Raw genomic sequence first — 24,031 nt, forward strand, 5'->3', positions numbered from 1 at the left:
CGTGTACTATGGCACCTGCCACGTACTAGGTCCCCAGGTGCAGAGGTTCAGTGGACCAACACGTGTCTCTATGTGACCCGGGTCATTTCAAGGAGAAGGACTGGGTGAGGGGGACAACATCTGAGAGCTTTTCCACTCAGTCCCATCCCCCTTACCTATGGGTGCAGGTGTTCTTATCACAAGTATTACAAGTAAGGGCATCCAGGGACTCCTGGGTCGCTCTGTCGGTTAAGCATCTGCCTTCAGCTCAGGTCATGATTCCAGGGTCCTGGGGTCGATCCCCCTCTCCCCCTGCTTCTGAGCTTTCTCTCTCTCTGAAATAAATTAAAAACAAAACAAAACAAAACACAAGTAAATGCATCCAATCTTAGGGCAAAAGAAGAGGAGCTGTAGAAGTAGACTAAGGTCTTGGGGGTGGGAGCTTCTGACAGACCATGGGATCGGTGAGCCCACCAATCAGGGAGGAAGGGATGGAATTGAGACTGGCCTAGGGTTACCAAATTTAGCAACTACAAACACAAGGCGTCTAGTTAAATTCAAATTTCAGGTATGAACAATAAATAATTTTTTTAATAGATTTATTTATTTATTTGAGAGAGAGAGTGTGTGTGTATAGGAGCAGGGGTACGGGGTGGGGATGCAGGAAGAGGGAAAGCAGGCTCCCTGCTCAGTGAGGAGCCTGCCTCAGGGCTTGATCCCGGGACCCAGGGGTCATGATCTGAGCTGAAACCAAGAGTCAGATGCTTGACCGATGGAGCCTCCCAGGGGCTCCACAACAAATAATTTTAATACAGGAATGTCCCATTGCAATATTTGGGACATACTTACATCAAAACAAATTATTCATTGTTTAATTGACAGTGAACTTTAGGATGCTTGGGTGGCTCCGTTGGTTAAGCGTCTGTCTACCTTTGGCTCAGGTCATGATCTCTGGGTCCTGGGATCCAGCCCGGGTCAGGCTCTCTGCTCAGCGGTGTGTCTTCTTGTCCACACCTCCCCCCCGCCCCCCACCCTTCCCCTCTGCTCATCCTCTCTCTCTTTCTCTCTCCTGCTGTCTCTCAAATAAAATCTTTTTAAAAATTAAAAAACAGGGGCGCCTGGGTGGCTCAGTGGGTTAAGCCGCTGCCTTCGGCTCAGGTCATGATCTCAGGGTCCTGGGATCGAGTCCCGCATCGGGCTCTCTGCTCAGCGGAGAGCCTGCTTCCTCCTCTCTCTCTCTCTGCCCGCCTCTCTGCCTACTTGTGATCTCTGTCAAATAAATAAATAAAATCTTTAAAAAAAAAAATTAAAAAACAAAAAGACTTTAGCTGGACATTCTAAATTTCTAGACCAGCCTTTCCCCCATCCCCCCAAAAGCCACCTCTGCACTGACCACCATCCCCAGGGCCCCTGTCTGAAGAAGGGTTCACTGTGAACTTTCACTTCTGCTTCCCCAGTGACCCAGGGCGCAGGGGGAGAGCCCCTCCCCTCCACTGGCCCCGGCCCCACGGCCTCACAGCCTCACAGGCCTTCCACTCCCTCCCTGGGGAGGTGACTGCCGGAAGGATCAGCTCTGCAGTCCTGTGCACCCGGCAGGCACCCCAGGGAAGAACTGGGTCCCAGTGGATGAGCACGGGTGGGGAGTGGCAAGGTCGGGGAGTGTCATGTGGGGCCCAGCATCAGGCGCCTGGGGCTCAGCTTCCTCTGCCGGGTTCTTCCCCTTCTGCCCCGCCCATTGCCTGTCCCAGCGTCTGGGGGCCCGGCCCAAGGGCCTCCTTGTGTAGAGATGCTCCCACTGCTGCTCTTGGCCCTGCTGTCCGGTGGTGAGTGGGCCAAGGGCCAGAAGGGGCCTGGGTGGGGGCCCGGGGCCAGGGGCTGGAGCTTGAACCTCTGTCTCCCACAGGGTCTCTGGCTCAGTTCCGGGGATTCTCACTGCAAGTACAGAAGGAGGTGACTGTGCAGGAGGGCCTGTGTGTGCTTGTGCCCTGCACCTTCTCCTACCCCCCGATTGGCTGGACAGAGGACACCCCCGCTCTTGGCTACTGGTTCCTCACCGGGACAGACTCGAGCATCGGGAGGCCAGTGGCCACAAACAACCCGAATCGAGCAGTGCAGACCGTGCCCAGGGACCGATTCCAGCTCATTGGCAATCCCCAGAACCGGAGCTGTTCCCTGCTGATCAGAGAGGCCCAGATGGAAGACTCGGGATGGTACTTCTTTCGGGTGGAGAGAGGCTATTACGCGCAATACAGTTTTGTAAGAAACCAGTTCAATCTGCAAGTGACAGGTGCGGAACTGACCGGGGGTGGGGCCTCTCCTCCTCCCTGCCATCCCCCACCTCCTGCCCAGTGGGAAGGGGGTACTGTGGGGAACAGACCAGGGGTCGCCCCCTGCAACATCCCCTTCCGGGGCTCCCATGTGCCCTCTCTGTGTCCCAGACCTCACCCAGAAGCCAGATGTCTACGTCCCAGAGATCCTGGAGCCAGGACGTCCGGTGGCAGTCATCTGTGTGTTTAACTGGAACTTTGAGGAATGTCCAGCCCCTACTTTCTCCTGGCTGGGGGACGCCGTCTCCGCCCCAGGGCCCAGACCCAAGTCCTCCTACTTTTCAGTGCTTACTCTCACTCCGAGACCCCAGGACCATAGCACCGACCTCACCTGCCGTGTGTACTTCTCCAGGAAGGGCGTGAGCACAGAGAGAACCGCCAGACTTAATGTCGCCTGTGAGTCTGGTGGCGGGGCATCGGAGTGTGCTGATGGGCACGGAGGTTGTGCAGGTGGAGAGATGCAGCAGCTGGTGGTGGTGGGGGCAGCCCAGAGAGGCCAGTGAGGTGCCCAGCACACTGCCTCAGCGCATGTTTGTCACTTGTGTCCAGAGGGTAGTCCCACTTTCTCCCTGCCTCCATCCCGCGGGCGTTCTCTCAGACTGTAAGGAACCCCATCTTCTTCCCCAGAGTCAGCTCTCAATCTTGTTGCAGATGCCCCCAAAGACCTGGCTATCAGCGTTTCCCGAGTCAACACGTCAGGTACAGAGGACCTGGGGCAGGGAGGGGGCTAGTCCTGGCAGGAGGGCAAGCTGGTGTCAGGAGGGTGAGGGAGACGTTGTTCCTCCCTGCAGCCTTTCTCTTGCTGTTTCCAGCCCTGGAGCCCCAGGGCAACAGCCCACATCTGGAGGCTGAGAAAGGCCAGTTCCTGCGACTGCTCTGTGCTGCTGACGGCCAGCCCCCAGCCACGCTGAGCTGGGCCCGGGAGGACCGGGTCCTCTCTAGGTCCCACCCCGGGGGCTCTGGAACCCTGGAGCTGGTGCTGCCGGCGGTAAAGCCTGGGGATTCGGGCTGCTACACCTGCCAAGCAGAGAACAGGCTTGGTTCCCGGAGCCGTACCCTGGACCTCTTTGTGCAGTGTGAGTGTGACCTGCCAGGCCCTGGTTTCCAGAAAGGGAGAGGGATGAGGAGGCTGGGGCTGGGGGCAGGGTCCCAGGCCTTTTGGGGCTGACGATTCCAATTCCATCTCTGATGTGGGCTCCCCCTGCACACACCACCAGGCAGTCCTCTGATGCCATCTAGGCGTTCTAGGGGTTCAGCTCCACCACACTCTGTCTGGAGGCAGAGTCAGATCCCGCAGTGGGGAGGATCAGTCCCACAAGACCACCCCCCGCCACTTCAGAGGCCAGCCTCAAGCCCAGGCTGACCAACCGTCGTCTATAGATTGGAGTTTCTCGTGACACCCTCCCTCCTCGGATTTAATTAATGTGATAAAGTAGCTCACAGAACTCGGGAACATTTTACTGATGGTCTCAGGCTACCACAAGCGGATAGAACAGGAACAGCCGGTGGAAGAGACGCAGGTGGTGGAAGAGACACGGGTGGGGTGGGGGGTGGGCAGGCATGGGGCAATGGCCGCTCTCCAGGTGCACCCTGATCCTGCCACCTCCACGTGCTCACCCACCTGGAAACCCTCCGAAGCGTGTTCTTTTGGGTTTTTATGGAGGTTTCAATAAGGCAGGATTGAGCAAATGACTGGCCATTGCTGACTGGCTCCACCTCCAGCCTCTCTCCCTTCCCTGGAAGTCAGGGGTGGGGTGGAACGGAGGTGCTTTCCAAAAATCGCCTCATTTGCATAAATCCAGGTATGGTGGAAAGGGGTTTGTTATTAATATCAAGACACCTTTATGACTCTCATCATGTAGGAAATTCCAAGGATTTTAGGAACCAGACAGAGACCAAACAGATATTTCTTATTATAAACCACAAATCACAGATGCCAGCCCTCCTTACCTATCTATTCCCTTGGGCCACTCAGGGGAGAATTGGTCAGCTGGTGACTCAATCCACGGCCCCCCCCCCCGGCCCCACCCCCTCAACCCCATCCTGCCATCTTGGTCTCCAAGGACGGTTCTCTGTCCAGAGGGCAGCCCCTTGTCTAAAGCCAGAACCCTGTCTGTTTCAGATGCCCCAGAGAACCTGAGAGTGATGACCCTGTATGCAAATAGAACAGGTAGGAAGGGGACCAGAGAAACCAGGGCCTCATGGGGCCATGCTGGAGGCCTCAGTGTCTGGAATGTTGGCGCCCCTGTGCCCTCAGCTGAGCATCTGTCCTGTCTCTTTCCTCTCCTAGTCCTGGAAAACCTCGGGAATGGCACATCCCTCCCAGTCCTGGAGGGCCAAAGCTTGCGTCTGCTCTGTGTCACCCACAGCAACCCCCCAGCCCAGCTGAGCTGGGTCCTGAGGGGACAGACTCTGAGCCCTTCCCAGCCCGCAGACCCTGGGATCCTGGAGCTCCCTCAGATACAAATGAAGCATGAAGGAGACCTCACCTGCCAAGCCCAGAACGCACTGGGCTCCCAGCACATCTCCCTGCATCTCTCTGTGGTCTGTGAGTGTGGGGACATCTGGGGGCAGGCTGCCCGGGCCTGGAGAGGAGAGACACGGCCAACCCCTCCCCTTTCTCCCGCAGACCCTCCGCGGCTGCTCAGCCCCTCCTGCTCCTGGGAGGTCGAGGGGCTGCGCTGTAACTGCTCCTCCCGAGCACAGCCGGCCCCCACCCTGCGCTGGCGGCTGGGGGAGGAGCTGCTGGAGGGGAACCACAGCAACGCCTCCTGGACCGTCACCTCCAACTCTGCGGGGCCCTGGGCCAACAGCTCCCTGAGCCTCAGTGGGCCGCTGGGCTCTGGCCTCAGAGTCACCTGTGAGGCCTGGAATGTGCACGGGAAACAGAGCGCCACAGTCCTGCTGCTCCCAGGTCCGGACGCCAACTGGATGCTGAATGGGGCAGGGGCCAAGGTTCTGTGGTTAGAGCAGGAGCTGGGAAAGGGCACTCAGCCCCTGTGGCTAGGGATGCAGAGGGAAATCTAAACTGGAAGTCCTGTCATCTGGGCCTGGGGTGCCCCAGGGTTTCCAAGACTTGGACAGAAGGGGCTTCAGATAAAACGTCTGGGAAGGGAGCTGAAAGCCTGATTGCCCTGTGGCAGGTGGGTGTGAGGCTCCAGGTTAATGGGAGGGGCTTAGAGATGGCCGATGGTTTCCTTGTGCAGATAAGGGTCTCGTCTCACAAGCATTCTCCAATGGAGCATTTCTGGGAACTGGCGTCATGACCTTTCTTTTCCTCTGCCTCCTCCTGGTCATGTGAGTGAGGAGCCAGAATGTGTGTGGGGCTGGTGTGTGGGGCTGGGGCTGGTGAGGTTCCAAGGGGCACATGCTGGTTGTTTCCCCAGCAGGAAGACTCTGAGGAAGAAACAGACCCAGGCTGGGACTCCGGCCCAGGCGGGGACTCTGGCCCAGGCAGGGACTCTGGCCCAGGCTGGGACTCCGGCCCAGGTGGGGACTCTGGCCCAGGCAGGGACTCTGGCCCAGGCTGGGACTCCGGCCCAGGCAGGGATGCCGCCGAGGCCCAGGCCTGCACGGAGAAGCACAATCCTGGACTATATCAACGTGTTCCCTAACCCTGGCCCCCTGGTGAGTTGCTCTTGGGCTGCCTGTGCTTTCTCGACTCAGACTTCTCCCCTGGCCCCTCTCCTGTCCTGTCCTGTCCTGTCCCAATGTTTCCCCCGAGGGATGTCAAGGTGGAAAAGGAGCAGGTGTTGGATTCAAGTCCTGGTTCTGGCACCTACTCTCTGTGAGACCTTGACCAGATCGGTCGCTCCCCCAGAGCCTCCATTTCTCCCTCTGCTTCCTTCCGGGAGTTGGTTCAAGGATTAGAATGCATGTACTTGCTTAAAATGGAGCGGCCATACCATGATTACCACTCTGATGATGTTACTGATTATAACTAATGATGTGATCATTATTAATATTGTCGAGAGGCAGTGTGTTTAGTGATTAGGAGCAGGGCTCTGAAGTCAGCTGGTCTGGGTTCAGTCCTGGTATTATCATCGTGCGTTCATGGACAAATCTCTTAATTTCCCTGTGCCTTAGTTTCTTTACCTATAAAATGGGGGAAAATAGTAATACTTATTATCTAGGATCATGCTCTTTCTTTTCTTTTTTTCTTCCACCTAGGATCGTTCTAAGGGTTCACCATGCTCACTGTAACTGTAAAGCATTTAGAATAGTACTTGGCATCTAGCAAGTGTTCTACAGATGCTGGAGAGTTTCAGGAGAGAACATTAATACACCGATGACTCCAAAATTTACATCTTTCAAACTCACCCCTGACCTTGAGACTGACAGCTGATTGTTGAGGCAGCACCTCTGTTTGGATGTCTAACAGGCATCTTGGACTGAGCCTGCCTGAGACAGAACTTAAGACTAACTCTTCCCTGTAGGCTTCCCCTCCCCCCGGCCCATCTTAGCACACATCTCAGCACCACATTCGCCCTGCTGCCTAAGCTGAAATCCTGGAAGTCATCTTTTGCTCCTCTCTTCTCCACACCTCACAATTAACCCATCAGCAAATCCCCTTCAAAATATGCCCAAACCACTTCTCCCACCCCACACCCGACCATGCACCACCCATTTCCTGTGCATGCCCCCTGCTTCCTCTCTCACCGCCAGTCTCTCTTTCTCCTGCATGCTATCCTTTACAAGCCCAAACAGGTACCTCTACCCCCATGGGGTACTACTCAGCAATCAAAAGGAACAAATGAGGGGCACTTGGGTGGCTCAGTACGTTAAGCATCTGCTTTCGGCTCAGGGCATGACCTCAGGGTCCTGGGAGCAAGCCCTGTGTCAGGCTCCTTACTCAGTAGGGAACCTACTTTTCCCTCTCTCCCTCTCTGCCTACTTGTGCTCTCTCTCTGTCAAATAAATAAAATCTAAAGTCATAAAAAAAAGGAAGGAACAAACAAGAGAAGCTACTGGTTGAAAAACCTTAGAGGCAAAAAAAAAAAAAAAAAAAAAGCCAACCTCAAATGGTCATATGTGCATGACTCCATATTTATAACACCCTGAAAATGGTGAAATTGTAGAGATGGAGGACAGATTCATAGTTGCCTGGGCTGGGGACAGGAGGCTGATGAGGACCATAAAGGAATAGCAAGCGAGGAGCTTTGCGACAATGGGACAGTTCTCGTCTTGACTGTGGTGGTGGCCACAGGAATCTGCCTGTGTTTGTTTGCTCAGGCTGCCACAGCAAAGAACCACAGAACGGGTGGCTTAAGCCCTGCTATACCCGAGTTTTCACATCTGAGAGACCACCAAGGAGCCAAACACCAGTGCAATCACACGAGGGCTTATTCAGCAAGCTTAACCTTGGGCCCAAGTATACCCGACACAGCGGAGTAGGGACTTGGACCCTGAACTAGATTATAGTCAGAGTTTTTAAAGGCGGAGTAGGGGTGGACTCTGCGGTGGGTGAGGACAAAGGGGGTTATGAATGATGTAAGAGTCTAAAGAATTTTGGAAGCGAGGTCTCCAGGACCTTGAGGGACTAGCTGTTGTCTGGGGAAAAGGTTATTCATTACCAATAATAAAAATCTTCTTATGAGACCCTTTAGATGTATATCAGTGGGTCATATGCTTGGGAATGATCGCTGACACTATCTTGGAGATTTAGAGATAAAGTTTCACATTTCTCCTATCAAGTAACCTTGTTAGTGAGATTTAGGTTTAGAAGAAATTTAACGTTATTTACATTTCCTTCTGCCTCAGCTTCCTTCAGTTTTTATGGAGGGGAGGGCGACATTTGGGCTTGAGGAACTGAGTTACTTGCCTCTGGAAATTGGACTATTGATAAGATAGCTTCTTTGTTGTAGATCACTAGGACATTTGTAAACCGAGGGAGACTCCTGTCTTGCAGGATTGTGATCTCTGCAAGTTAACTATGTGTTTTTCTTTTAGGGCAGCCAGGGGTGGCTGAGGGATGTCACACACACTACCGAGGGGAGGGGAGCAGGTAGAGAGGGGGTGCAAGGTGCCAGCTTTTGCTTTGCCAAGATGGCTGTACTTATGTCAGGGCTAGACTTGAGGTGTGTACAGCCTTATTTTTTTTGGCCTCCACACAGACGTTATTTACTGTTTGTTCCTGCCCCAAGATGTAATCAACCCCCAGGTCCTCGAGGCACCTGGCACATGGTAAGCTCTCGAGGCACCTGGCACATGGTAAGCTCTCGAGCAGCCGTTGAATGAAGGATGGTTGTTTTCCCCTCAGGCTCGGAATCAGAAAGCCGCACCACGCAGTCCTTCCCAAGCCCCTCCTCCCGGTGCTCACTCCCTGGAATTGAAGAACCAGAAGGAGCTCCATGTTGTTGCCCACACTTGTCCAGGACCCAAATCATTCACTCAAGCCTCGGAATCGCAGAATAACCAAGAGGAGCTCCATTATGCAACCCTCTACTTCTCAGGCCTCAGACCACGAGAGACCCAGGAGCCCAAGGATACCCACTCAGAGTACACAGACGTCAAGTTCCACTGAGGCTGTCTTGGGCTGCGGCATGGCAGGGCTGGGACCCAGGTCAGGCAGATTGGAGAGGGTGAGAAAATGAGCCACCAGGCAGTCTCTCTCTCTCTCTCTCTCTCTCTCTCTCTCTCGTCCTCCAAGGATGGCTTCTCCTATCCCAGACCTGAGCACACTATTCTGAGAGGCAAGGAAAAGTCTTGGCTTTGCCACAGTTTCTCAAAGGTGGGAGGGCCTTTAAAGACAATTAAACTACTGCTCTGTGAGGTCAGCAAGCTAACTTCAGAGGCTAAGTCTGGCCCTCTGCCTAACTTTGAGCCAGGGGTGCTTTTTACATTTTAAAAGGTAGGGGGGAGGGGCACCCAGCTGGCTCAATGGGAAGAGTTTGTGACTTTTGATCTCCCAGCCCCAAGTGTGAGCCCCAAGCTGGGTGTAGAGATTATTAACCATAAAAATTAAAAAAATAATAATCTTAAAAAATAAGTGGTTGGGGGAAATCAAAAGAGGAAAGATGTTTTGTGATGTGTGGAAATGATATGAAATTCAAATTTCAGTGTCCATAAATAAAGTTTTATTGGACCATGCATTCTTTTATGTATGTTCACAGCCTATGTTTGGCAGAGTTGAGTCTGAGATACTTGCTCTTCTACAGAAGAGGAACAGAAGCAGATGCCAAGAATGAGTTCAAGAGCAGTCACAACGACTAGCTGTGTGACAAGACAGGAAGTCCCCAGAGTGAGGTCTTTCAGGGCCAGGACACCAGATGGAGGTTGAGGGGAAGATGCCTTCTCCAACCCAGGAAGAGCAAACGCATGAGGGTCGTGGGAGTGGAAATGCTTTCCAAGTGGAATAAAAAAAAAACTTAAGGGGCACCTGGGTGGCTCAGTCGTTAAGCGTCGTCCGCCTTTGGCTCAGGTCGTGATCCCCCTGGAATCATGCCTGCATCGGGCTGCCTGCTCAGTAGGGGGGGAGCCTGCTTTTCCCTCTCCCACTCCCCCTGCTTGTGTTCCCTCTCTCGCTGTGTCTCTCTCTGTCAAGTAATAAATAAAATCTTAAACAACAACAACAAAACACTTCAGAATGTACTCTGAATCAACGGGCTGGTGAAGAGAGAAAACGGGTCTGTTTCTCAGAACAGACGCGTTCCTTCCCTTCTTCCTTCCCCAGAGATCAGAATTCTATATGCTTCTCCGAAAGCTCTCTTGGGGCATGGTTACCACTTAACAGGCAGAAAACTGAGGAGCCCAGAATAGATGTTGGACTTTGCATTAAAAAAAATCTTTTTTTTTTTTTTTTTAAAGTAGGCTGCAGCAGGATGTGGGGCTTGAACTCATGACCCTTAGATGGAGACCTGAGCTGGGACCAAGAGTCTGACACTTAACCCACTAAGCCACCCAGGCTCCTCTTCCCAACCCCCTCAAAAAGTTTTAAATTACACACTTGGAAGACAGGGAGAGCTGGAAAACAAAACAAAAAAAATTACAGATAAAGCAGAAGAGGTTATGCGTAATGCAGAAAAATAGGTACGGAGGTCAAAGAGAGTTTTCTCAAGGAACTCGCCCTGGTTAAGTTGCCATGTAATAAATAATAAGAGAAAGGGAAGGGGAAGGAAGGAGAAAATAACATTTTTGAGCATCTACCATGTATCACACTGCGAGCCAGTTATAAACAATTACCTCCTTCGGTAACAGCTGGTGTGCAGTAAAGAGCATCCCTGTTGTGGAGAAGTCAGACTCAGAGAGGTGAACTAACTTCTCTAAAGCCACACAGGAGAAATCTGTGGAAGCAAGAGTGCCACCTACCTCAGCAAAGGCTGTCTGGCTCTTAATCCCAGTTTTCCCCACTGCTTCGCAATCCCTTCTGAAGGGGGTGCTCTTGAGTGAAAAGGACTCGGACCCCCAGGCGGGAATCCAGGGCACTTGGAGGGACTGAGGCATGAAAGGCCCATCTCTGACCAAATTTATAGTGAACGGGGGTAAGAGCTAAAGAGCAGAGGAAAGTTTAGAAGGGAAGGCATATGATTTCAAAAGGCTACAACTCTGGGGAGGGAAGAAGCTGGTGGTGGATATGTTTTCCAAGCCTGGGAGGGGTGCTGGGCTGGGGTCCTGAGGCTGTGTGTCCCAAGGGAGAAAATAACAGGCTGTTCAGAGATAACCCCTCTTCAGCTAAACCCTCTCAAATTCCACACCTATATCTGTGGAAATGTTTGTACCGTTGACTGACATATATACGCTTACCTCACTTTGCTTACCTCACTTTGTGCTTTGTTTAATGCTTAACCCACTCAATACAGAAACTCTTTTTTTTTTTTAAGATTTTATTTATTTATTTGACGCAGAGAGAGTTAGCAAGAGAGGTAATACAAGCAGGAGGAGTAGGAGAGGGAGAAGCAGGCTTCCTGCTTAGCAGGGAGCCCAATGTGGGGCTTGATCCCAGGACCCTGGGATCATGACCTGAGCTGAAGGCAGACCCCCAACTGACTGAGCCACTCAGGCGCCCCGAAACTCTTTTTTTTTTTAAAAAAGATTTTACTTATTTATTTGACAAAGAGAGAGAGAGAGTGTGTGTGTGTGTGTGTACACAAGCAGGCAGAGCAGCAGAGGGAGAAGGAGAAGCAGGCTCCCCGCTGGCGAGAGAGCCCCACGTGGGGCTCCATGCCAGGACCCTGGGATCATGACCCAAGCCGAAGGCAGATGCCTAGCGATAGAGCTACCCAGGTATCCCAAGATTTCCTTATCTAATTCTGTTCATCTTTTTAAGGATGAACATCCTTCTTCCCTTCTTCCCATCCCCACCACCATACTCTTAGGAAGACAAAACAAAAAAACAAACAAAGAAATCATCAACAGTGACCAGCTGCATGGACATAGTCTGAACACAGCTTCCTCCCAAGATGAGGTGACAGGCTCTCCTCTCTTTATATCTGAAATGAACATGAACAGGGCTCATGTTCAATCACAGCTTTTTTCCTCATTCGAGCCACTAAAACGCAGGTTCTGACTTTTCTCTAATATAAATATTACAAAGAAGTTAGCAGGTAATAATGCTTATGACTAGGGTCAGATGTGAAAACTGAAGAACAGCTCCTAACTTTCTGCTTTTTATTAGTCACAGCTTATAAAACTTCCCTCTTGTCAATGAAATGGCCTGAGCTTTGTGGTATGAAGGATCTCCTGGTGACAGAATCACTCTGGTTCCCAGAAGATCACTACATAGCAAATAACGAAGAAGAAGAAGGAGGAGAAGAAGAAGAAGGAGAAAGAAGAAAGAAAGAAAGAAAGAAAGACAGAAAGAAAGAAAGAAAGAAAGAAAGAGAGAGAGGAAGGGAGGGAGGAAGGAGGGGGGAAAGGGGCACCTGGGTGGCTCAGGCGGTTATGGATCTTCCTTTGGCTCAGGTCATGATCCCAGGGTCCTGGGATCTAGTCTGGCATTGGGCTCCCTGTTCAACCACAGGGCTGCTTCTCCTTCTCCCTCTCCCCCACCTACCCTACTCATGCTCTCTCTCTCTCAAATAAATAATAAGATCTTTAAGGGGAAAAAAGGGAGGGGGAGATTTTGAGTTGAAATTTTCCAAGGGTTCCCTTATGCAGATACTATTAACTCTGTTTGACAGTTGAGCAAACTGAGCAACCAAAAGGTTATAGGCCTGCACCATACCACACACATGATTAGTAAGGTTCAATCCCAGGCAATCTGACTCTAGAGCCCAGGCTCTTGGTCATGACCCTAAAGCAGCCTCCTGGTGGATGGTTGGACAGAGGGTGTCTTATAAAGAGGTGTGCAACTGTGGTACAGGGCAAGGACAAAGGTGTTGTACCTGTGTCCAGATTCTACCACCTACTTCCCGACTGAGTGAAGGCAAGTGACTTTTTCCCCGTGTATGGAAATGATGGAGATACCCCTATTCAAAGTCGTGTTGTAATGACTGAATAGAAACCATAGATGAAGGTACTTCACAAACTGCAAACCATCCCCCATACATTGACTATGATAATCTGAGTATCCCTAAGTGTGATTATTTAAGTAGGGGGAGGTATTCTTCTTTGATTCAAAAGAAGAGAGAATTTATTGAGACCCAGATCTCACATTTGTTAATGGCAACTATAATATTTTAAATCTTATCAGCTTGTAAAAGCCTGCCTAGTTGCTTCAGCCATGGCGCTCCAATCTGCAGCGGGAATGCAAATAGCTTTGGAGAATAAGATACAGAGCAAGGGCGAGAACAAGATACGAGAACTCACTGTCTTCCATGCTCTCTCTGTTCTTCCTCCATAGTCATCCTAGGAGCCCTGATGGGGTCGTTACTGGGTGGTTGATGATATACATGGTTGGGACACCTACTCTGTCATGCTTTTTAGTGCTGCAGCCGGCTGGGGACTGCGTAAAATTCAACAGTAAATTAGCTGCAAGGACTGCAGTTGGCCACTAGGAGTCAGTATACACAGAGGGAAAGAACTCCGAATGGGATCCCCCAATGCAACCACCTCATTTTATAAAGGCGGCTTGCCTAAGGCCACGTGGGGAAATGGCAGAAGTGAAATTCAGAGTCAGACAGGTCCTAAAATGGATAAGCACTGAACATTATGAATTCCTTGAACCATGGTTGGGGTGGGGAGGATGCTGGGGAGCTTCTGTTTCCCCCCTGAACCCCCAGATCCTGACATGAGAGTCGTCCTTCAAAGTTGCTGTGACCTGGGAAGTTTCAAAGGGTGTGTTGCTAGGGCAACAGGTTTGACCAAGGTCATAACCTTGAACTATGTGAGCTAAGGTCCTGACTTCTGCAGTAGTTACTGGACTTGGAGGGAATGGGGCGGTTACCTGGGACCCTGGGGAAAGGCAAAGTCGTGTAAATGAAAATAAGAGTGAAGGCAGGCTCCAAGGCAGAAGTCTCAGCATAGATTCTCTGTGTTGCCAGATACCCCCTCTAATTAACCAGGGACTATCGGCCCCAGGAAGTATAAATAAAAAACCATTCTATGAGGGGTGCCTGGGTGGCTCCGTGGGTTAAAGCCTCTGCCTTTGGCTCAGGTCATGATTCCAGGGTCCTGGGATCGATCCCCACATCGGAGCTCTCTGCTCTCTACCTGCCTCTCTGCCTACTTTTGATCTCTGTCTGTCAAATAAATAAATAAAATCTTAAAAAATAAACTGTTCTATGTTTCTGATCACTGACGCAATCATTCTCTGTCAAAACATTTATTCTCAGTCCCTAATGGTGTCTCAGCTTTGTCAGATACCCTAACTTTCCAGTCAGTTCTGGTTATTAAAACTCTGATTATTACAGCTCCTTACACCTTCCCCTCAGCTTCCCTCTCTATCCAGTGGAGGTTCAAGCTGGGACTTGCCTCCTCGGAGAAGAGAGGGAGACCAGTCACCCCAGACACACCTTTTCTCTAATCCCACTTAAAGCCCTGGTTCCCCAAAGTTTGGGGGCCTGGAAGAGGCATGGGGACAAGTGACTCTTGACCCAACTGGCCACAGCAGTGGCCTCTTGTGGGCTGAAGCCGCTTCTCTGGCTAATCCTGGCTGTGTCCTGGGTGGAAGGTGTCCAAAGACTGGCTCTTTCATGAGGCAAAACTATGAGGACTTTGGTGGCTTCAGTGAAGTTTTCTGGTTACTCCTTTGCTTCTTGACATGAGAACGGTGGCCCTTCTCTCTGCCCCATGTGTTTCTCCTTTATTCCCATGCAGCTACTACATTTCACTTCCGACCCCAGAGGTATGCGTTTGCCACACACTGAGCCATTTTTTGACACCAGGTAGGTGTCCTACAATTTAATTCCACTCTTACACTGCCTATCTGGCGGTGGCATCAGATCCCACAGGGGACAGTCTCAGTCCCACGAGGGTGCCCCTCTCCCTTGCTTCAGATGCCACCTGCGCTTCTGATGGACTGGCCATAGATGGAGGTTCCCACTACCCTCTGTTGGGTTTCATAACTTTCTAGAATAGCTCACAAAGCTCAGGGAAATTCTTCCTTATGTTTTCTGACTTATTATATAAGGATAAAATCAAGGCTACAGGTGAGTTGGGCACCTGAGTGGCTCAATCGGTTAAGTGTCTTCTTTTGGCTCAGGTCATGATCTCAGGGTCCTGGGATCGAGTCCCACATCGGGCTGCTTCTTACTCTCCCTCTGCCCCTCCTCCCCCACTCATTCTCTGTCCCTCTTTCTCTCAAATAAATAAATAAATAAAATCTTAAAAAATAAGAAAGGACACAAATTCATACCAGCCAAATGAGATTTGTAGGGGGAGGTCAGGGAGGGTCCCAACTGTGATGCTTCTGTGTCCTCAAGATGCATTGCCTTCTCAGCATGTGGATGTGTGTCACCAGCCAAGAAGCTCACCTGAGCCTTGGTGTCCAGAGTTTTTAGTGGTTTTTTTTTTTTTTTTAATGTAGCCATAATGAGTTGAATCATTGGTCACATGATGTGGTTGAACTCAGTCCCTAGTCCCTAGACCCTTTTCCCTCCCAGGGGGTTCAGGCTGACGTCACAAGGCTCAAAGCCCCAAAGCCCTAAGGACATGGTTGGTCTTTCCAGCATGGAAAGCCCCCACCTTCAAACCATCTAGGGTCCCACCGTGAGTCGCCCTGTTACCATAAACTTAGGTGTGGTCTCAGGGCCCGTCGTAAATATCAAAGACACTTCTGTAGCTCAGAAAATTGCAAGAGTTTTAGAGGTTCCCTTCCAGGAGCCAGGAACAAAGGCCTGACAAAATCTTTATTGTACAACGCATACCAGCTTTGGACTACCATTTTTTATCTTACATCACAGGTATCCTGTCCTGTTCTCTCTGAGCCTGCTTTCAACACTTTCTTTCCCAGCAGCTTTCAGTAGATCTCATTCTCTACTGGTGGATTTCCACCTAATTTGTCATCTCAAAAATCCCTTCATTTTCCTCAAATTGCTCCAAGAGAACATAAAAACTCAGAAGGAAGGTAGCCAGAATAGCTCAGAAAGGCCATACATTCAGCTCTGACCTTGGGCAAGACATTAACCTCTCTGTGCCTTCGTGTCCTCACCTGTAAAATGAGAATAATACCTATTAGGGCTGCTGTGAGATTGGACTAGATAAAGCCACTTGGAATAGAGTCCAGTTACCTCCAAGTTTTCAAAAAATGTGTTATTTTCTCCCGCTGTGACATCATCATTGTCGCTGGTCTGGAATGCAGCATACAGAAGAAGACAAAGCTCTGGCATCAAAACAAGTTTATCTTGGCTGGTTTTGTTGCATGTTTGCCAAAATGACATGAGTGACTTCTCTGAGCATTGTTTATTGGTCAGTAAAATGGTGTGAGGGGTGGGTAATTAGGGGTGCCTGGGTGGCTGAGTTGGTTAAGTGGCTGACCCTTGATTTTGGCTTGGGTCATGATCTCAGGGTCCTAGGATCAAGCCCTGAGTCAGGTGCTGTGCTCAGTGGGGAGCCTGCTTGAGATTCTCTCTCCCCCTCTCTCTGCCCCTCTTCCACCTCAAATAAATAAATAAAATTTTTTTTTCAAATGGGGGGGTAACTAATCCATGTATAGGTAACCCCCATGCAGTAGTATCATCAGGTCTAAGGGGCTGTGCCTTTTTATTTTGTTAGATAAGACCAAACTGCCCTCCAGAAGATACTGGTTTTTTGTTTGTTTGTTTTGTGTCTTTTAGGTTATTATGACTTAGGGACAACTCAAGAGAATTTGGGAGGGGGGATGAGAGAAGTATTCTGTGTCTTGGTGGTCGTCATGGTTACATGGCTATGCATTTGATGCGTTTGTCCAAAATTTGGAACTATACAACAGAAAGAGTTCATTTACTTGTATTAAAAGAATATGAATATAAATATAAAACATATTAAGCACTTTTTGAAAGATTATGTTCGTAAAGTTTACATGAGATAATACAAGGGAACATGTCTACGTAATCTCCCTTTTGGGACCCTTAGGCCTACAGACTCCCACTGCCACTTTAGCAGACGCTTCTAGCAAATCTCAACTTTCAAGTGGTCTGAAAATCATTCATAGCCAAATGGCATTAGGGGGATTCCTTTCAGACCTAGCCCACAAATCTGACCCCTTCACTCCAGTAACCTCTTGCCAAGCACTCTGGCCACCACAGGGTTGGGGCGAAAGTGCCCTGCTCCAAGGCCCAATGTGGGACGCAGGCCTGAGCAGTGACTGCTGACCTAAGCATGTTTGACTGGGAGCCTAGTAACCTGGATCCTCCACTTCCTCATGAAAGCCAGCAGGAAAGCCCTTCCCATGTATGAGACAAAGGTACTGGGAACCTGGAGTGTGAATTAGAGTCTGGACGAGGCTGGGAAGGAGTGAGAAGGTTGAGAATCCTAAGGCCAAGCGGACAAGAGAGGGAATTCTATCTGTGATAAGTGTGAGGAGAAGATCCTTGGGAGTGCCCCAAGGTTAATTCTGGGGGAGGTGTGAGGGCAAGAGCAGGCAGGCCCAGGTGTGGGGGGAAGGGGAGAGTGCAGGAGGTTATGCTGATGAGGTGGAAGTTACAGGAGGTCCTGGGATTGATGGCCTGGATGCTGAAGATGACTCAGGGATGCTAAAAGTGAGTGAGATGATAGGGAAACCAAGGAAAGAGGGGTCTTAGGACAGTGACTGTGGGAGAAAGTTGGAAGAATGGGGGTAAGATGCTGGGTCTTCTGGGAGTGTAAGAGGAAGCCCAGGAGAGGGGAAGCTGCTGCAGCTAAGGGAGGCCCTGAGAATCACTCTCTGTACCAAGAAGGTTCTGCTCTGAGGGCTGAGGGGACTGTCACTGAGTTGGGGAGTGCTGTGTGGGAGTTCTCCAAATGTGGGGGAGCTCCCCAGGTGACCCCCCTGAATGCAGGTAACCCTGAAAAAAGATGACAATGGAAAGGATCGTCCCAAATGTATGGCAAAGGGAAAGGGGCGATTCCAAAGAAGGGAGAGACCCTGAATTTTACAGACCTCTTGACAGTGCAGGGAGAGGGCTGTGAGAAGGGAGGCCTCAAGAAAGAGGGAGGTTCACAGGGCAGGAATGACCCCCTTTACGAGAAAGATACCCTGGGGCATCCTGAGTGTGAGAGAGCTAGCAGTGAGGACAGAGGTCCTAGGGAGACAGTGGGATGTCTAAGGGAGGGAACCCAGCAGAGGAGCTGGCAGAGAAGACCCTCAGGTCGGGGGAGTGGGTATATGAAAGTGTAAGGGTGTCCTACAGATGACCTCCTGAATTTCAGAAGTGTCAATAAAACACCTGGAAAGATGGGGTTGGGGGAGGGGAGAATGGCAGTGAGGGGCTGGGCCCTAAGGAATAAGAAGGGGAAGAAATACAGGTCTGAAGGCAGACATGTCCCTGGAGACCCTCTCCCCCTGGATATGAAGGACACCTGGGATCTCCTGAAGGAGTGGGGGCCTTCAGAATGGCTGTCCCCCCTTACAGGGCTCAAGGACTTCCCAAGGGGATGGTGGGCTGGGAAGGAAGGGGAAAGGGGCTAGAAGGAGAGGAGGCTGGACTCCTGAGGGTGGGGAGGTCCCATCTCCTTTCTGAAGGGCCTAGAAGTTGGGGGAGGGGAGGCATAAACAACAAGGGGGGGGGGAATCCTGACCTTGTGGGCTGGGAACCACTCCTCAGTCTGCAGGACTCTTTTAGGAAGAAGGGGTAACTCTTGGGTAAAAGTCTAGCGACCCCTGGGCTGGGAGGAATGCAGTGAGGCCAGAGCCCCCAGAGGTGGGGAGAGTCTCTAAGGGGGTAAGGAAGAGAGGTGGGGGGAGGACTCGGGGGAGAGGGAGGATGTAAGGGTAGGGGCGGCAGTGGGAGGAGCCCCCAAGACCCAGAGGCCCTGACGCTTACCCTGCACTCCTGAGGGCCCCCAAGTTGGATGGGTTGAAAGAGCGGGTAAGGCTCAAGGGAGAGCAGGGACCCCAAGGGCATCCCAGGGTCCCCTGGAGGGGATGGAAGCGAGGACTTAAGGGAATGAATGGAGGCTCTAAAGGTCCAGTCTTGGGACTTTGCCCGAGGCCCGTGGGGGACGTGAAAGGAAGGGGATCCTAAGGTGGGGTGGAGATGAGGCAGTGGGCTCCCTCGTGGGCCAAGAAGACCCCTGGGCAGGATCCCCCCTCCAAGTTTCACTCGGCATCTCCAGGCCTGGGGAGGATCTCCACCGCCTCCCGCCCCCCCCCGCCCCGCCCCAGCATGCTACAGACGCCACACAACAGTGACAATGGCATCCGACGACGACGACGCTGGACGATGGAGCAAAAGGCCCGGAGAAGGGCCGGAGAGACCATAACCAATCACAGAGCAAGGGAGCGCTCAGAAATATACCCAATCAAAGAGCAAGAGGTCTGGCTCGCCGACAGGACGGCAGCGGGGCGGGGACTCGAAAGCAGCGCGAGCTCACTCGCCAATCGGAGCCAAGGATGACTATCTTGCGATGCGTTACGCATACGGAGTGGGCGGAGCTCCAACGTATAGCCGGCTGCGTTCCCCAGCGAATCGGAAGTTTCGCTGCCCGGGATTCAGGGGTTGATTGGTCGCGTTCAGAAGGTGCCTGTCCAGTTTGGAAGACGCAGAAAGGACCTTCCCTTAGAGACCCAAGAGCCCGCCTCCACTCTCTAGTGCGGGCGGAGGATCTTAAAGCGCCGGGTCCTTGGTAAATTGAACGGGAAGCAGTTCCGTTCTGCTGCAGTCGAGCAGGAAGCGCCAAGTGGCGAAGAGGGAACTCGAAAAGCTTAGGCAGCTTGCCTTAGGTCCCGCGCTCGTCGGTGGCGGAGCGGGGATTCGAACCCCATTTTGGAGACCCGTCTGAACAAAATAGTCCTGCCTCTTCCGGATAGGACATAACGGTTGGATGAGACCCGAAGCCTAATCACGCTCGCCCGGAAAGGAAAGCCCCTGCTTTGGGATAAAAAAATCTTCCCATTCCAGGGACGCCTGGGTGGCTCAGTCGGTTAAGGTCTTCCTTCAGCTCAGGTCATGATCTCAGGGTCGTGGGATCGATCCCGGCGTGGGGCTTTCGTGGGGCTTTCTACTCAGCCGGGAGCCTGTTTCTCCCTCTCCCTCTGCCTGCCCCTCTGCCTGCTGGTGCTCTCTTTGTCCGACAAAGAAATAAAATCTTAAAAAACAACAACAACAACACAAAAAAACCTTTCAATCCCAGCCACCTGGCCTTTGCTCACACCATTTCTTCTACATCAAATACCCACTCACTCTAGATCAAAGGCCACCTTTCCTAAAAACAAAACAACAAAACAAAAAACCCAAAGAAGCCCCACACCTGCGCAGCAATGTTTTCCTGGCCCCCAACCTTACCCCTTTAACCTCAGGAGCATCACTCATTGCTCCCCTCCTGTTCTGTTTGCAAGCTCTCATCACCTGGGAATGTTACCGTCCATCTCTGTGTCTGACCCCCACCCCTCAAGACAGACTCCTTAGAGGGCAGGTGACGTCTCTGAGTCACCAGCATCACCCAGCACAGGTCGTGGATTCCAGAGAACTCAATAAATGGAAGGTCTTGGGTATCTGGGCTTTCCCATTCCTAAAGAGGGATATTGTGAAGTTCTGTTAAAAAAAAAAAAAAAATTATGTTCAAAGACACTGCTCTGGCCAAAAGCTCTGCATTATCCTTTAAAAAAACAAAACAAAACAAAACAAAACATTTATTTGGCAGAGAGAGAGCATAAGCAGGGGGAGCTGCAGGCAGAGGAGAAGCAGTCATCCCACTGAGCAAGGAGCCCCATGTGGGACTCAGTCCCAAGACCCTGGGATTAAGATCTGAGCCAGAGGCAGATGCTTAACCAACTGAGCCACTCAGGCATCTGAGACTTTGCATCATCCTTGATTCTTCATTAATCACCCCCAGAAGCCCTGCAACAAATTCTGATGGTTCTTCCAAAAAACATCCTAAATCCGTTCATATCTTCCCATCCCCACTCCCCTACCCACCCCTGCTTGGGTGTCACCACCACTCCTGGCCTGAAGGATATCAGCTCCCTTGCTTTCCACCAGAGCCTGTTCTCCAAACTGCTGACACAGTGCTTTTCCTCAAACATAAGTCAAAGTATGTCACACCTCAGCTTACAAATGTTTGAAGCCATCTCAGTGTTCTAAAATGAAAAAAAACAAAAACAAAAAAAAAAAAAACCCAACACCCCCAAACCCCAAAGTCTTCACTGCAGCCTATCATGTCCTACATAATCTGGCTCCTACTTGAGTCTCCATTAAGAACACAGAATTGAGGTTCAAATTTCACTTGTGCCACTTCCTAGCTCTCTGACCTTGAGAAACTTACTTGGACTCTCTGAGGCACAGTCTGATCATCTGTGAAGGGAGGATTAAATAAATTAGAATTCTCAAAGAAATAAATTAGAATTATTAATTAAAATGGACCTCTATTTTATAAAATAAGTGAGTAGCATTCCTCAAAATTGTTAAGGTTGTAAAAAGTCAGGAAAGACAGAGAGGCTGCAGCCGAATGAGGAGACAAAGGAGATTGGATGATAAATGTCAACCTGCATCAGCTTCTGGAACAGAAAATAGATGACCTGAGTGTGAAAACCGGTAAATTTCAAATAAAGTCTGGATTTGGCTAATAGTCATGTTAGTTTCTTAGTTGCAACAAAGTTTCCGCAACCATGTAAGAAGATAACATTGGGGGAAGCTGGGTGAGGACTGTATGAGGACTCTCTGTATTAACTTTGTAACTTTTCTGTAAACAGAAATAGAAATTCTGTAAACAGAATACAAAGGTATTCCAAGAGAGGGGCGCGTGGGTGGCTCGGTGAGTTAAGCGTCTGCCTCAACTCCAACCCATCTACTTCTCCCTCTGTCCTAAAGAGCATCCAGATGTCCTGATTTCCCTTTGGTCCTAAAGAACACCATCAGGCCCCCAGAAGAAAAGGCCAGAAACAGGTGGAAAGATAAGAAAGGGCTGGGGTCCTGACGTCTAGGTCTGAGGAAGCAGAGGTCTGGGGGTCCGGATTCCTGGGTCTGAGCGTGGAAGACGCTCAGGGACCAGACTTCTGCGTCTCAGGGAGATGGGGCCTGCAGACTAAGATATGTAGGGTTGAGGCATTAGATCCTGCAACTCTGGTGTACTTGCCTGGGGCTCTTCACGTCCGCCGGCCACGCCCCACTCCAGGCAAAGTCCCGGGCACTTTTTTCCAGACCCCTCCGCGCCTCCCTGCGCCCTGGAGAAATCGTGGCGAAGGTGCTAGAAGACGCTTGAGACACCCTTGTAAAGATGGAACAGCAAGAGAAAGGGACTGGGCCCAAGGGGTGAGACGCAAGACCTTCCTCATGGGGAGGACAGAGGTCAGCGAGGGAAGGGGCGGAGAAAATCAGAGGCAGAGTGGACTGACCCAAAGAGAGTATCAGAACAACAACAACAAAAAGGCTCACGTATCATCAGTTAGAAACAGAATCTTAGCGATCTTACTGACCGAGCTGAACAAGATACTTAGAAGGGACACAGCTAGAAACAGATATTGGAGGAAGAGGGAGAAATTTCAAGAAAGAGCCAGGAGAATCAGAGATGTCAGGAACAGCCATAGAGCTGGAGAAATAATACTTTTCAGACCTAGGCCTTGCCTATGCACCTCTGGTACTACCAAAAGCCATCTTTAGATGTGAAAAATGAAGGTTCAGCACAGGGAAGTGATTGACCTGGAAACACACCTTGAGCGAGGCAGCCTGCAGCTTGAATTTCATTCTGTCTGATTCTGACGTCCTGACTGAGCTGTCTGTCTCTCTGTAAAGAGATATGGAAAAAACAGATGAGAGAAAGATTGAGAGACTGAGCGAGAGAGAGAGAGAGAGAAGGCACGGGAATCAGAGGTGGACGCTGAGCTGAATGGGCTCCCAGGAGAAGGGCTGGACCACAGTAGGAAGGCCGGAGAGATGGTGAGAACTACTGACCTGTACTCTTGTCGTTCCAGGAACAACCTGTCCCCGCCATCACCCAGGACTGAGCCGTGCCCCCCTGCACCTTTCCCAGCCTTGCCACCTTTCCCCCTGGGCATCCCAGATCCAGCCCACCTGGGGCTCCCTGAGAGCTTGGCCTCTGTCACTGTCCCCATCCGTCTGGACGCCCTCTCCTACCTCCTGCACAGCGCCCTGCTGGGGGCCTACACCCTTCAACAGTCCTTGCCCTCCTGCCCCTGCAACCCCCAGGCATGCTGCACCCCCCAGGCAAGCAACACCCAGCCAGGCATGGCCACAAGGCCACCCAGGGGACGCGGGGGCTGGGGCGTCCAGCGCAGGCCAGGCCGGGGCCAGGTCCAGCAGCGATGGCAACCTGGAAGGGCTGAGAGGGGCTGGCCGCGGGGGTCTGGGGCTGGCCCCAAGACTCCACTGGCGATGCCAACATCACCACCAACTCTGCCTGGTCAGGATGGGAAGAAGGAAGCCCGAGGTCAAGAGCCACCCCAGGACATGCCGCCTGCTGCAGCAGAAGACTGGGAGGCAGAGTACTAGGACCCTGAAAGTCCAGCTCCCCAGACTCCTGAGAAGGGTCACCAGGAGGGTTTTCCTGGAGCCCAGGGTGACCTCAGCTATGGCAGAAATACCCCAAGAAACACCATCCTCCCATGTTTCTTCTCCCAAAACCACAGCCTCAGGAGTGGGTCTTGCGAGTCACCCCATGAAAACCGGAGCTGACTTGGGATCCCACACCAACAAAAGCCCTGAGCCTCATATCCACCCAAAGCCATGCCTGTCCCCATTCCCAGCACTACCCCAACTACAGTGACAGCCCCAACCCCATCCCCACCCGCCTCTGTAACCCCAGTCCCATCCCCACTCTCAATGCCATATCCCCAGCCCCACTCATTCCCATTTCTGTCCCCATCTCCACCCTCAGTCTCAGCTCTGCACACTCTTTCTCGACTACCTCAGGCCAACCCAGTCCTCATCCTTAACTGCCTCCTAAACTTGACCCCAAACCCAGCCCATCTTTGATCCCAGCCAATACCGTCCCATCCTTCTTCCGGTCCCAGCCCCAATTGTGACATGCCCTGTGACCCAATTGCAAAGAACATTGGCCCAACATACCCAGACACCTGCTGCCCCGCCTCCCTCACCCCTGGTTGAACAATAAATGGATGGCTGCCCCTATGTCTTGTGTCTCTGTGTGTGCTTACGCAGCTCAGGCTAACCCAGTGGGTGCTGTGAGCAAGACCTGTGAAAGGGTGGTGGGGTCGTTGGGAGGGTCACAGAGAGAGGCCAGTGGGGCCAGGGGCTGCGGGGAGGGAGCGCTTG

General features: G+C 51.4%; 2 protein-coding genes across 8 annotated transcripts; both read left to right on the plus strand.

The window, feature by feature from the left end:
- Nucleotides 1–1,560: 1,560 nt before the first annotated feature.
- Nucleotides 1,561–9,867, plus strand: SIGLEC10 (sialic acid binding Ig like lectin 10). Of its 7 annotated transcripts, none has more exons than XM_059383947.1 (12): nt 1,562–1,802; nt 1,883–2,266; nt 2,418–2,702; nt 2,958–3,005; nt 3,098–3,382; nt 4,429–4,476; nt 4,597–4,854; nt 4,936–5,220; nt 5,513–5,603; nt 5,693–5,933; nt 8,566–8,868; nt 9,419–9,867. In XM_059383947.1, exons 1-11 carry the CDS (start codon nt 1,766–1,768, stop codon nt 8,827–8,829), a joined length of 2,226 nt encoding a protein of 741 aa, XP_059239930.1. In that variant the 5' UTR covers nt 1,562–1,765; the 3' UTR covers nt 8,830–8,868; nt 9,419–9,867. The 7 variants fall into 7 exon arrangements, 6 of the variants coding, with proteins under 6 accessions (XP_059239934.1, XP_059239930.1, XP_059239931.1 ...); XM_059383948.1 differs by having other exon boundaries at nt 9,464–9,867; XR_009401001.1 differs by having other exon boundaries at nt 1,563–1,802; nt 8,566–8,887.
- Nucleotides 9,868–22,016: 12,149 nt separating this feature from the next.
- C17H19orf84 (chromosome 17 C19orf84 homolog) lies at nt 22,017–23,248 on the plus strand. The gene is made up of 2 exons (XM_059382395.1): nt 22,017–22,051; nt 22,711–23,248. Exons 1-2 carry the CDS (start codon nt 22,017–22,019, stop codon nt 23,246–23,248), a joined length of 573 nt encoding a protein of 190 aa, XP_059238378.1.
- The last annotated feature ends 783 nt before the right edge of the window (nt 23,249–24,031 follow it).

Source organism: Mustela nigripes, chromosome 17, assembly GCF_022355385.1.
Source record: "Mustela nigripes isolate SB6536 chromosome 17, MUSNIG.SB6536, whole genome shotgun sequence".
NCBI classification, from domain to species: domain Eukaryota; kingdom Metazoa; phylum Chordata; class Mammalia; order Carnivora; family Mustelidae; genus Mustela; species Mustela nigripes.